This window comes from Amblyraja radiata, chromosome 1 (assembly GCF_010909765.2).
Source record: "Amblyraja radiata isolate CabotCenter1 chromosome 1, sAmbRad1.1.pri, whole genome shotgun sequence".
Lineage (NCBI taxonomy): Eukaryota > Metazoa > Chordata > Chondrichthyes > Rajiformes > Rajidae > Amblyraja > Amblyraja radiata.
This window is the reverse complement of record NC_045956.1, coordinates 68488260-68500500: the sequence shown is the minus strand read 5'-3', so window position 1 is coordinate 68500500 and position 12241 is coordinate 68488260. Positions and strand designations below refer to the sequence as shown.

The 12241-nt window shown below is 41.8% G+C and overlaps 1 protein-coding gene across 3 annotated transcripts in view; it reads left to right on the top strand.

The window, feature by feature from the left end:
- The window catches only part of prdm5 (PR/SET domain 5), a 304708-nt gene that overhangs the window by 67054 nt on the left and 225413 nt on the right, over positions 1-12241 (top strand). For all 3 annotated transcript variants that reach the window (XR_004412498.1, XM_033023632.1, XM_033023623.1), the window contains exons 4-5: positions 97-268; positions 5799-5973. Coding sequence is in view for 2 of the 3 variants with exons in the window: in XM_033023632.1 (XP_032879523.1) it covers positions 97-268; positions 5799-5973 (347 nt within the window). In the remaining variant the exon portion in view is untranslated. The remainder of the gene's footprint in view (positions 1-96; positions 269-5798; positions 5974-12241) is intronic.

The following is a 12241-nucleotide window of genomic DNA, read 5'->3' as shown; positions in this document are numbered from 1 at the left end:
AAATTGATGAGTACATAAAGAAGACACTGACAATGTGCAGTAGGTTACAGTAACTTCTAACTGAATTAATAATGCCATATGTTTGATTGCTTTTAGGAAGGAGAAAATATTTTCTATTTGGCTGTGGATGACATCGAAACAGACACTGAATTGCTGATTGGTTATCTGGATAGTGAAATGGAAGAGATGGAGGAAGAAGAGGAGGAGAAAATGGTCAGCAAAGAGGATGAAGACAATCCCAAAGATATTCAATCATCTGGTGATAAAGGTATTTACCAGTATCAGTCAATGGTGCTTGGTAGGTTATAATCTCCTAAATTAGATTTTTGTGGTTTTTATTAGTATTGTACATCTTGTTCTCTTTGCCATTCATTAAAAATAATTGTATTAATTTCTTTGTGCTATGTATTGTATGAAGCATGAAGCAAAAATCTTAAGTTAGGCTTTGCTTTATATAATCTTTTAATACAATCAGCAACACATTTTGTTAGAGCCGTCAATTGCATTCCAAGATGCATCACAGAAATGTGACCATCAAGTTTTGACAACGAGGCCTAAGGAGATAAAAAAAGAGCAAAACACTCCGAAGATTTTGGTCAAAATTTTATATTTTAAGGAACTTGTGAAGAAGAAAGAGGTAGAGAGGAGCCAAGCAGTTGGAAAGCAAATTAAGGAGCCTGGAGCCTCAGCAGATGATAGCAAGGTTGCCATGGGGGAGCGATTATGTGATGTGGAGATGTCGCAGTTAGTGCTGTTATTTTACAGATCCAGGGACCTAGTTTGATTCTGACCCTGGTTGCCGTCTTTGTGGAATTTTCAGGTATACTCTGAATCTGAATGTTGTTGTGCCAGCTGTCTGGTTTCCTCCCTTATCCTAAAGATTTGACAATAGACAATAGGTGCAGGAGTAGGCCATTCGGCCCTTCGAGCCAGCACCGCCATTCACTGTGATCATGGCTGATCATCCCCAATCAGTACCCCGTTCCTGCCTTTTCCCCGTAACCCCTGACTCCGCTATCTTTATGAGCCCTATCCAGCTCTCTCTTGAAAGCATCCAGAGAACCTGCCTCCACCGCCCTCTGAGGCAGGGAATTCCACAGACTCACAACTCTGAGAGAAAAAGTGTTTCCTCGTCTCCGTTCTAAATGGTTTACCCCTTATTCTTAAACTGTGGCCCCTGGTTCTGGACTCCCCCAACATCGGGAACACGTTTCCTGCCTCCAGCATGTCCAAACCCTTAACAATCTTATATGTTTCAATAAGATCCTCTCTCATCCTTCTAAACTCCAGAGTATACAAGCCCAGCTGCTTCATTCTCTCAGCCAATGACAATCCCGCCATCCCGGGAATTAACCTTGTAAACCTACTCTGCACTCCCTCAATAGCAAGAATGTCCTTCCTCAAATTAGGGGACCAAAACTGCACACAATACTCCAGGTGTGGTCTCACTAGGGCTCTGTACAACTGCAGAAGGATCTCTTTGCTCCTATACTCGACGACTCTTGTTATAAAGGCCAACATGCCATTCGCTTTCTTCACTGCTACTTCATTTGCTACTGTAAATTATCCTTCAGGACAGACAAATGACAAAAGAATCAAAAGAAGAGTTGATGGACAAGTGTGTGACTGTGAGAAAATAAGTCACAAGGGCTCCAGGGAGATAAGGAGAGAGGTAAAGGAACTGAGGAGATACCTATGTTGGGATAGACATAGTAGATTAAACCTCTTGTTTTGGAAAAAGTAATTTTGCCGCAATCAAGAAGTCCGAATTGAAGAGCTACAGATGTTTTTGGCGTCTGGTTCAGATCCAGCTAAGTGGCACAGTAGTGTAGCAGTAGAGTTGCTGCCTTACAGCACCAGAGATCTGGGCTTGATCCTGATTATGAGTTTGTATTGTCTCCCTGTGACAACATGGGTTTCGTCTGAGTGCTCAGGTTTCCTCCCAAATTCCAATGAGATGTGCAGGTTTATAGGTTAATTTGATTCTGTCAATTGTCCTAGTTTGTAGGATGGAACTAATGTATGGGTGATCACAGGTCAGCTCGGACTTGGTGGGCCAATGGGCCTATTTCCATGCTGCATCACTGAAACTAGTGACATTGAAGTGTGCTAATTTTAAACTTGAAGCTTTACAGAAAGTTAATGCTTCTAACAACATCAGAATGTATTGCCCATTTAAATTTTCCTGGAAAAAAATGGTTGTTAGTGGTATTCATGAACCACAGGCATCTGTAGAGTCTAGGTAATCCCACAGTGCCATTAGGAAGGGAATTCCACGATTTTTACTTGCCTCTGATGGAAAAAAAAGTAATACATTTCCAAGTGAAGTTAGCATATGATCTAGCAGGAAACCTGAAGATGGTAGTGGTTCTAAGTTTCTGCTGCTATTGCCCATCTGGTAGGTAGAGGTCACAGGCTGTTGAAATAGTTATATTTGCGGAATGCCTTCACACTGCAGCCAATGTGTGTAAGAGGTGGAGGGAATTAATGTTTAAGGTTGAGAATGAATTGCCAGGATTGCAAGACCTGTTTTGTTTTTTTCTGAAGCACACTGGGCTCCTCGAGTTCTTTTTCGAGTTGCATTCATTTGGGAAGTCAGGACGCAAGTCATTTGCCGCAGATAACCAGCATTTAAATCAATCTTGTAACCACAGTATGTCTATAACTGGCCCAGTTAAACTTAGAAATGAGTGCTACATGAAACATTTTCTCAGACTTTAGACTTTACTTACCTACTTTCCCTACAGTATGTGGTCACAGGGAGAATATACAAACTCGGTACAGACAATACCCATAGTCAGAATCAAATCGGGGTCTCTTGCGCTGCAAGGCAGTAACTCGACTGCTGCACCACTCTGCTGCCCCAACATTGACCCCCTTTTGCTGATGATCATGAGTAAAGTGATTACGAATTAATTGCCAATTTGGGTTTATCCTCCATTTTATGAACAAGCAACATCTTGGAAATGTTATTTGTCTTTGGATGGATGCCAATGCTTGCAGCAGAGTTGGAAGATTCTGAATAGAGATGAGGTTGTTTCTGCAATGTGTTTTGAGGAATAGTGTTGGGCTGTCACTAGGGCTCTTAGATCACGATAGCCTCATTATTTGTTGATATCACATAAATTGAGTTTGGTAAAAACTGGTTTCTATGATGGGTGAAGCCCACAGGTAGGTGCTGGAATAAATCATCCACTTGTGTCTGGTTGGAAATGCTGCAGCCTCTTCATTTGGACGGATGCACCATTATCATTGAGGCTGGAATTACATGATTCCAGCTACTCATCTCAATATTCTTAATCAGTTGTGCTACACCAGACAAGTCAGGTCATGGAAGGACAATCATACAGTGATCTAATCATTGGTCATCGGAATGCTTTGCTTTGCTCCCTTGTTTGCCTGGTTTTAGCATAAATGAAGTCCAACGTTATAGCTTCACCAAGTTGGCATTTTATTTTTGCTGATCGTGACATTTTCTCTCACATTCTTTATTGACAATAGACAATAGGTGCAGGAGTAGGCCATTCGGCCCTTCGAGCCGCACCGCCATTCAATGTGATCATGGCTGATCATCCCCAATCAGTACCCCGTTCCTGCCTTCTCCCCATATCCCCTGACTCCGCTATTTTTAAGACCCCTATCTAGCTCTCTCTTGAAAGAATCCAGAGAACCTGCCTCCCTCTGAGGCAGAGAATTCCACAGACACCCCACTCTCTGTGAGAAAAAAGTGTTTCCTCGTCTCCGTTCTAAATGGCTTACTCCTTATTCTTAAACTGTGGCCCCTGGTTCTGGACTCCCCCGACATCGGGAACATGTTTCCTGCCTCTAGCGTGTCCAAACCCTTAACAATCTTATATGTTGATGATGGCAATGTGCGAAAGGTACTGAGCATGTGATTACTGTGGCACAGCAAGTTAGGGCTGCTACCTCACAGCTTTAGGGATGCAGATTTGAATGTGACTTTGGGTGCTGTCTGTGTGGATTTTAAAAATTATTTTCCAGCGGTGCAGATAAGCGGCAAAAGGGTCAAAAGGGGAGTTGATGTTTGTGGTAAACTAGAGTTGAAGGACTGTGATATAGAGAGAGAGAGAGAGAGAGAGGGAGAAACAAATTACATTGCAGGGACACCGGGAAACAGAGTGAGGAAGGGTATCGGATTGCTATGGAGGGAGCTTGCAAAGACCCGATGGGCTGAAGAACCTCAAAATTTTGTTAAAAGTCAGTAACATTATTCTGGTGCAATATTTAACTCCCACTGTTGGCTCATGGCATATTTTTGGTGCAAATATTTGAGGTTATCTTTCTGGGGTAAAAAGGGTTATTTTTGTAGTTTGCCCCATTTTCAAAAGGACATGGCACAGGGAGGCCTTTTACTGTAATCTATCCACTTGTTTCCTGCAAGCATGCACACTGCAGGCTGCTTGGGTGCAGTAAATGTCCCAAACATAAGTGATGTGATGGGAACAGGTAAATATCCCTGCATCTGTGCTGAGGAAGGGAGAGCAGAGAATTACCCCCCCCCCCCCCCCCCCCCCCCCCCCCCCCCCCCCTCCACTGCCCCCACCGCTCTCAATTTCGCTGCCTTATGAGAAGATTCAGGATCTAACCTAGTGCATTTTCAAGACATGCAATTATAGAGCACTTAGCATTTAAAAGTTGACCTGTATGATGGCTGAATTTCACATTGTTTCTCTTCTTCCCTTATCTGTTTTGTGGTCAAAAAGGTTTTTGGCCTTCATCAGTCAGAATATTGTGTATAGAAGTTGCGAGGACATATTGCAGTTATATAAGACATTGGTGAGGCCGCATTGTGTTCAGTTCCGGGCACCATGTTATAGGAAATATGTTGTCAAGTTGGAAAGTGTATAGAGAAGATTTACGAGGATGTTGCCAGGACTCGTGGGCCGGAACTGTTGGTGAGAGGTTGAGTTGGCTGGAACTCTATTCCTTGGAGCCCACGATATTGAGGAGTGATCTTATTGAGGTGTATAAAATCATGAGAGGAATAGATTGGATTGACGCACAGAGTCTCTTGCCCAGAGTAGGGGCATCAAGAGGTCATAGGTTTAAGGTGAAGGGGGAAAGATTTAATAGGATTCTGAGGGGTAACGTTTTCACACAAAGGATGGTGGTGGTATGGTACGAGCTGTCAGAGGAGGTACTTGAGGCTGGGACTATCGCAACGTTTAATTAGACAGGTACATGGAAAGGACAGGGTTAGAGGGAAATGGGGCTAGTGTAGATAAGACTTGTTGGTCGGTGTGGGCAAGTTGTGCCGAAAGGCGTATTTCCAAGCAGTATGACACTGACGTTTTAGTATTATTTCCTCGAATGCTGTAACTATGTAGCTTGCAGTATTCAGATTATGGTTTATTAATGAAAACTAGCTTTGCGAAAATAAAAATAAATACATGCCAGTAAAGAAACTAGTGGCTGAGCTGTGTGTTATTATGCTTGTCAGCATTTATTTTTCTCTGTTGTATAGCTGAATGTTCTGAATCTACAGTGCGTGGCTTTACAAGGTTGGGAAAAATGAGCCAAAACCACAAGTGCTGATTCAGTGAAGGCTGTTTTTCATTAACGATAATTACTACTTTGACTGTGCTGCTGTGTCAATATCCCAATTGTATATAGTCCCACAGCAATAATTTGAGGGGTTTAACGTGAACACTACTGTTAACATTTATTTTACTTTGGTTGTTAGTGGTTTGTAAACAGTACTGCAATAAAGTGAGAAGATGGAACTTTCACTTCATCTCATTTTGGAGAATTTACCCATGTACTTTGTATCTTCGTAGATCTGTTGAGCGATAAAGAAGGTTACGGTTGTCCTCGATGTGAGAGCAGTTTCCGAAGCCAAGACATCTTGGCAGAGCACTTGCAGTCACTACATCAGAAGCCCAGTGAAGAAAAGGAATTCAAATGTCGGAATTGCGGCAAGAAGTTCCCCATTAAACAGGCCTTGCAGAGACAGTAAGTACAATACTGGAAACTAAGGCTTCTTAGGGTGAAACTGCCCCACTTTGCAAATTACCTGCCTTAAACATTTCCAAAGTTTTGAAGCCTTCCATTCAAATTTCAAAACACAAGAATTGGTTGAATTCAATGTTCCTTTCCTCTTTTGCTTTATTTGTGTTTTTCATCACATTCCACTGGGTTATTTGTATTTTATGGCCTTAAATTTGGATCCTAGTTGTATTGTAAAAGTACTAAAGAAAAGACTATTTAACCTCTTGATCCGGTTCCACCATTCGATGGAGTTGTGTCTCGTCTTTAACCCAATTTCATTCACATGCTTTTTCCAAGTATTCCTTAATGTATTTGGTTATCATAAATCTATCAATCACAGATTTAAAATTAACAATATCCTTTGATGAATAGAGGATATAGAGAATTCAAAACTGTGTAGAAGTGTTTTCTAACCATTCCTTTGAGGTTGACCAATTCTTTGAAATGATAAATCAATACAAGTGCTTTTAAAAAAAAAAAGTAAACATGGCCTGATCACATTTGAGAGAAGGATTGCTGTTCCCACATTCTGATGCAGGTGCGATGATTGATCCACCATCTTTGGATTGTGCATGTTAGTTCCAACAAATACAAACTTATTTTTGCAAATAAAATACATTTTCTCAAATTCTTCTTTAAGTTTTCCTTGGAGCTAGTCATGGGAGCAAGTATTTGCTGGTGTGACTGGATTCTGATGACTTTCCATGTTGCTGTAGCTGGGCTAAAGGAGAAAAGATCCTCCGTATGTAGTTCCCAAAGAAGATGCAGTCTTGTTCTGCTAGTTTTAGACAAGACGCATGTCTTGGTCTGCTAGCTTTAGCTGCTAAGTTGCATCAGCATGTGCTAAAGATAGATACAAAAAGCTGGAGTAACTCAGCGGGACAAACAGCATCTCTGGAGAGAAGGAATGGGTAACATTTTGGGTCGAGACCCTTCTTCAGTGCTACACTGTAGTTGCAATGGCAACTTTGGGTGAAAGAACATTTTTTGCAAATGTGTACACATGATGTGAATGCCATATTCTTCAGATGAGCCAGCAAAGGTGCCAAATTTGGAGTATTATGTCAACCCTTTACGAGGAATCCAGGAAACAACATCGATTCGGAAAAATTGAGGGACAAAATTAGTAGTTAATTTACATTAAACAAATGTTTATACTGTTTGAATGTTTTAAGTACTTTAGGTCTGTATTTTCTTTACAATAATTAAAAATGTGTTTTGTTTTATTTTGAATGTTTCTGACTTAGAAGCATTCACAGACAGGCTTTATAATTTACCAGTTCTGCCCAAGCCAAAAGGCATAGCTCAGCCAGAACTGGTAAGTTATTTCATCACATGGGAAGGAGTTGTTCTGGCTACACCTAATAACTGAGTTATAGTGTGCGAGGCTGTCTCAGCTGACGGGACTTTCCTTGACCCTTATTGCCTGTTTGATATAGGAGAATCTGAACCTAGAGGTCAGCCATGAGTATGAAGTAAGAGCAGGAGTTGGCCCCTCAATCCAGCTCTACCATTCAACAAGATGATGGCTGCTCTGACTGGAACCTCAACCCTGAACATTTGTTTAAGTATAAGAAGCAGAATCAGACTTGCTTAATTGAAGAAGAACTGTAAAATATCTGAAAGATTGCAATATGACTATTCAACAAGGATAAATATTGTATTTATGTCAAAAATTATTTTGTGGACATGGATCTGAACTATTTTGACTGTTAGGATTGCAGAATTTGCAATTGTGTCTTCAAGGTAAGTGTTTTGATAGCATTGACAACTGACATATACCCCCATGCAGATGATATTGGCAACAGTTGCAAGGAGGGAAGGTTCTCTTGTTGCTTGAATAGAGGCGTGAAAGCATGAAAATGATCTTTTGAAATTAGAAGTGTAAAGTTACATTTACAGCTTGTGCGTGCTTGATGAATTTAGCAGACAGACCACCCATTTAAAAACTGGCATACTTCCTTGCGAGAATATTAATTTGACAAAAGTTTGGGTTCCATTCCCTATCCTAGTGATACCATTTGCATGTGGTTTTGAAAGCATATGGCACAGATCCATCTTACTGATCTCAACCAGAGTTTAGAATAATAATTTGATTTTAGAGCACATTTTTTTCTTCAAATTATATATTTTTGGTTAAAGAAAGCCATTTTACTGGGATAATCCCAAGAATTTGAGTGTAAATCTTGGATAAATATCAGCTAATCTCTCCTGTTCAGTGAATTATTGAGCTATTTTTCATTGCACCAGTCCTTGGATCCCTTCTCAATCATCTCAAAGAAACTATGTATTGAAGAAACATGAGGCTGGACTGATCCTGTTGTGCTCCTGGGCTCCAAGGAGATTGATTATATTACCAATACTGATAGAAAACATAATTCACTGGCTTACCATTAACTCTTTAGTCATAAAGATAACTCTTTGTCGTCATCGTGGCTATCCCTCGAGGTTGAGGATGATGATCTACGTTCCATTGTTTTTATGGACTCACTGGTGGCTTATGTCCAATCTTGGCTTTGAAAGTTCTTCGGCATTCAGGGCAGGTAATTCCAGATGGCAGATCGGGCTTTGGTTGTTGCTGCCTCTATTTCTGTTTCCCAGGCTTGAGGTCTTTCTGTAGAGGTGATTAGTTTCCATTACCACTGACATTGAAACCTTTAGCCTATGCCTGTGTTAATTCATGGACACCTTGAGGAGAGGAACCTAGCCCACAGAAAAGTTTTGAGTGCTGGGAAGATAGATTCTTCACAGACTTTACCCAGCAAGCCATCTTTGCAATCTGTTTCTCTCACCCTGTTGTCACTTGTACTGAAAGCCCAGGAGGCCTGGATTGAAGGGTGCATGTGTAGCATTGAAAAGGAAAATATGTGATCTTAGTGTTCACCAGTGTTTGGCATTGAATTTTTTGTCCTTTTGTGCTATTGGATGCTTACCTGTCACTGACTCACCAATAAATCTGCAAGTGAGTGACGATTTAAGTGTTTCAGTGCATGTCCCTTGCTCGTCAAACCACCTTCTCTATGTGGTGAACACTGAGTATTTGAAGTACATTTTAGATTTCGTTTCACTGGGCAATTTCCAATGACGGTGTTTGGATGGTGGAGTTGAGAGTGATGGTGGAGATGATGGTGAATATCAATCATGCATGCTCCACATTGACAGTGTGTTAGTGTCCATATGGACAAGAGCTGCTGATTGAAGTTCTTGTGCTATAAATATTATTATCAATTTATCTTGTACAAACACTTTTTAAGCACTATAGAATTTCTTGGCTTATGTCTCATCAAGAGTTAAGAGTGTTTTATTGTCACATGTCTCGGATGGAACAATGACATTCTTACTTGCTGCAGCACAACAGAATAAATGAATATGTAAATATAGTACATAATGGGGACAAAAATGTTCAATAAATAACAAATATAGTGCAGATAACAAATAATAATATAGTCTTTTTGCAGTTCAGAGCTCATAGCTTATTCGTTGTTGTGTTTAATAGCCTGATGGCTGCAGGGACGAAGTTGTTCCTGAACCTGGACGTTACAGTTTTCAGGCTCCTGTACCTTCATCCTGATGGCAATGGTGAGATGAGTGTGTGGCCAGGATGGTGTGGGTCCTTGATGTTTTTGGCTGCCTTTTTGAGGCAGCGACTATGATCGATCCCTTCGATGGTGGGGAGGTCAAAGCATGTGATGGACTGGGCAACGGTGACAACTTTTTGTAGTCTTTTTCGCTCCTGGACGTTCAATTTGCCGAACCAGGCCACGATGCAACCAGTCAGAATGCTCTCTACCGTGCACCTGTAGAAGTTTAGGAGAATCTTCTTTGACATGCCGAATCTCCGTTAGCTTCTCAGGAAGTGGAGTCGCTGATTGCAATTTACAATTTATTTACAATTGCATCGGTGTGCTGTGTCCAGGAAAGATCTTCTGATATATGCACGCCCAGAAATTTGAAGTTATTGACCCTTTCCACCATCGTCCCGTTGATATAAACAGGATTGTGGGTCTTCATCCTTCCCCTACCAAAGTCCACAATCAGTTCTTTGGTCTTACTGATGTTGAGAGCCAGGTTGTTGTGCTGGCACCATTTGGTCAGTCGGTCGATCTCACTTCTATACTCTGACTCGTCCCCATCTGTGATTCGTCCAACCACACTGGTGTCATCGGCGAACTTGATGATGGAGTTTGCATTATGTCCGGCTACGTAGTCATGGGTATAGAGTGAGTAAAGCAGGGGGCTGAGCACGCAGCCTTGAGGTGCTCCTATACTAATTGTTACTGAGGATGAAGTGTTTCCTCCAATTCGAACAGACTGTGGTCTGTGGATGAGTAAGTCGAGGATCCAATTGCAGAGGGTGCACCCTGAGAGTTTAAAGCTTGTTTTAAAAAGAGCTACAGTTAAAGAGCAACATTTGCAACTTACTTTGCACCAGGGTTGCACGGTGGCGCAGCGGTAGAGATTGCTGCCTTACAGTGCCTGCAGCGCCAAGGACCCGGGTTCGATTCTGACTACGGGCGTTGGCTGTACAAAGTTTCTACATTCTCCCCATGACCGCGTGAGTTTTCTCCGAGATCTTCGGTTTCCATCCACACTCCAAAGACATACAGGTTTGTTGGTTAATTGGCTTGGTATAAATGTAAATTGTAAGTAGTGTTAATGTGCGGGGATCACTGCTCGGTGCAAACTCACTGGGCAGATGGGCCTGATTCCGCGCTGTATCTCTAAACTAAATTGAAGTATGGGGAAACCATTTTATCATTATGGTCCTCGGACAGATTTACCACTTAAGTTGTAATTATGTTTTTGTTTTGATTCACATCTGAAATCACTTAATTGCAAAACCAAAGCAATAGTTTCACTAATCAGTAATATTGGAATCACCAAGGTCCTTCTGTTTGGAGAATGATACAACGCTGTATTTAATAGTTTTCTAATGTATTGTAAGACAGCTGTTATCCTAGAAAATAATCATCTGTTTCACTGATTATTTCCAAAAGGAAATATATGGCATGCTGAAGGTACACAAAATTGCTGGGGAAACTCAGCGGGTGCAGCAGCATCTATGGAGCGAAGGAAATTGGCGACGTTTCGGGCCGAAACCCTTCTTCAGACTGCTGGCATGCTGATCTTGTTTGCTTAAAAACTTTTGTCAACAGGGCAAACCAATAGCTTGTCATTTTTAGGCTGCATTCCACTTTTTCACTTGTGATTGCTGAGCCACCAGCTGGATAGTTTAATAATGTCTTATATAAAGTCGTGTAATGATAAATAACAGTAAAATGTTGGCAGGAATGTTAGGCATCTGACTGATCTTATCTGGCATAGTTCACTGCTTACTGAAATACATTGTCTATGTAATACTACCAGGCATGAGGTGCTGCTAGGCCTGTTTTTCAAGTGTCCAATTTTTGATCCAAAATTCTGTGTAAAGAATCACAAAATATGTTGGGTGGGTGACGAAACAACCATACGCATAATCCTCCTTTTATGGAGCAGAGTCTTGGAGGTGGAGCTCTCGTTTGATATATTTGGCAGGGGTTGGATTACCTTCTTTAAATAAATTATTTTTAAAGTTATTTTTTTCTGAAAATATTTGCACCATGCAGTAATTATTGTGTTGTGCATGAAATGGATATTGAGAGTTGTCGGGCAACTTCACCTGTGTCTGAGCTTATCAGCGAGTTCGGTATTCCGACTGCGCATGTCCAGGTTAAAGGTCACTATGCATAGACACTCCTGGATAGCAGTGAAGCAGTGGGCCGTCATTTCATCTGTTTTTTCCAGCTTTGATTCTTCTAGTTAAAAAGTAAATACTGCTTTCAAACTATGAAATAGTTGTATTTATTACTCCTAAGATAATTTTTGTTGTTTTTGTTGCTTTATTATGCTTTGGTGAGTGAGTGAGATTGCGCTTGTCCCTGTCCCCTCCCGGGTGTCTCGTTCCTGTCTGGGGACGGCTGGAGGTGGCCGGAGGTGTCGGGCCGGCGCGGGAAGGAGGCTGAGTTGCTGCAGCGCTTTGTGTGTATGGCTGGTGCTTGGCTTTCACCAGCGCCGGGGGATTAGCTGGCGGTCCCTGGCCCGCCGGGGAGTGAGGTTGGGCTGGCGTTGGCACTTATTCTCCGCGCTGGCTGTGGCCCTGTGGCCGCTGGTGTCGTCGGTCACAGCCAGTGCGGAGAAGAAGCGCCAACCCCAGCTCAATTCCCACCGGGCCAACCGACAGCCCTAGACTGAC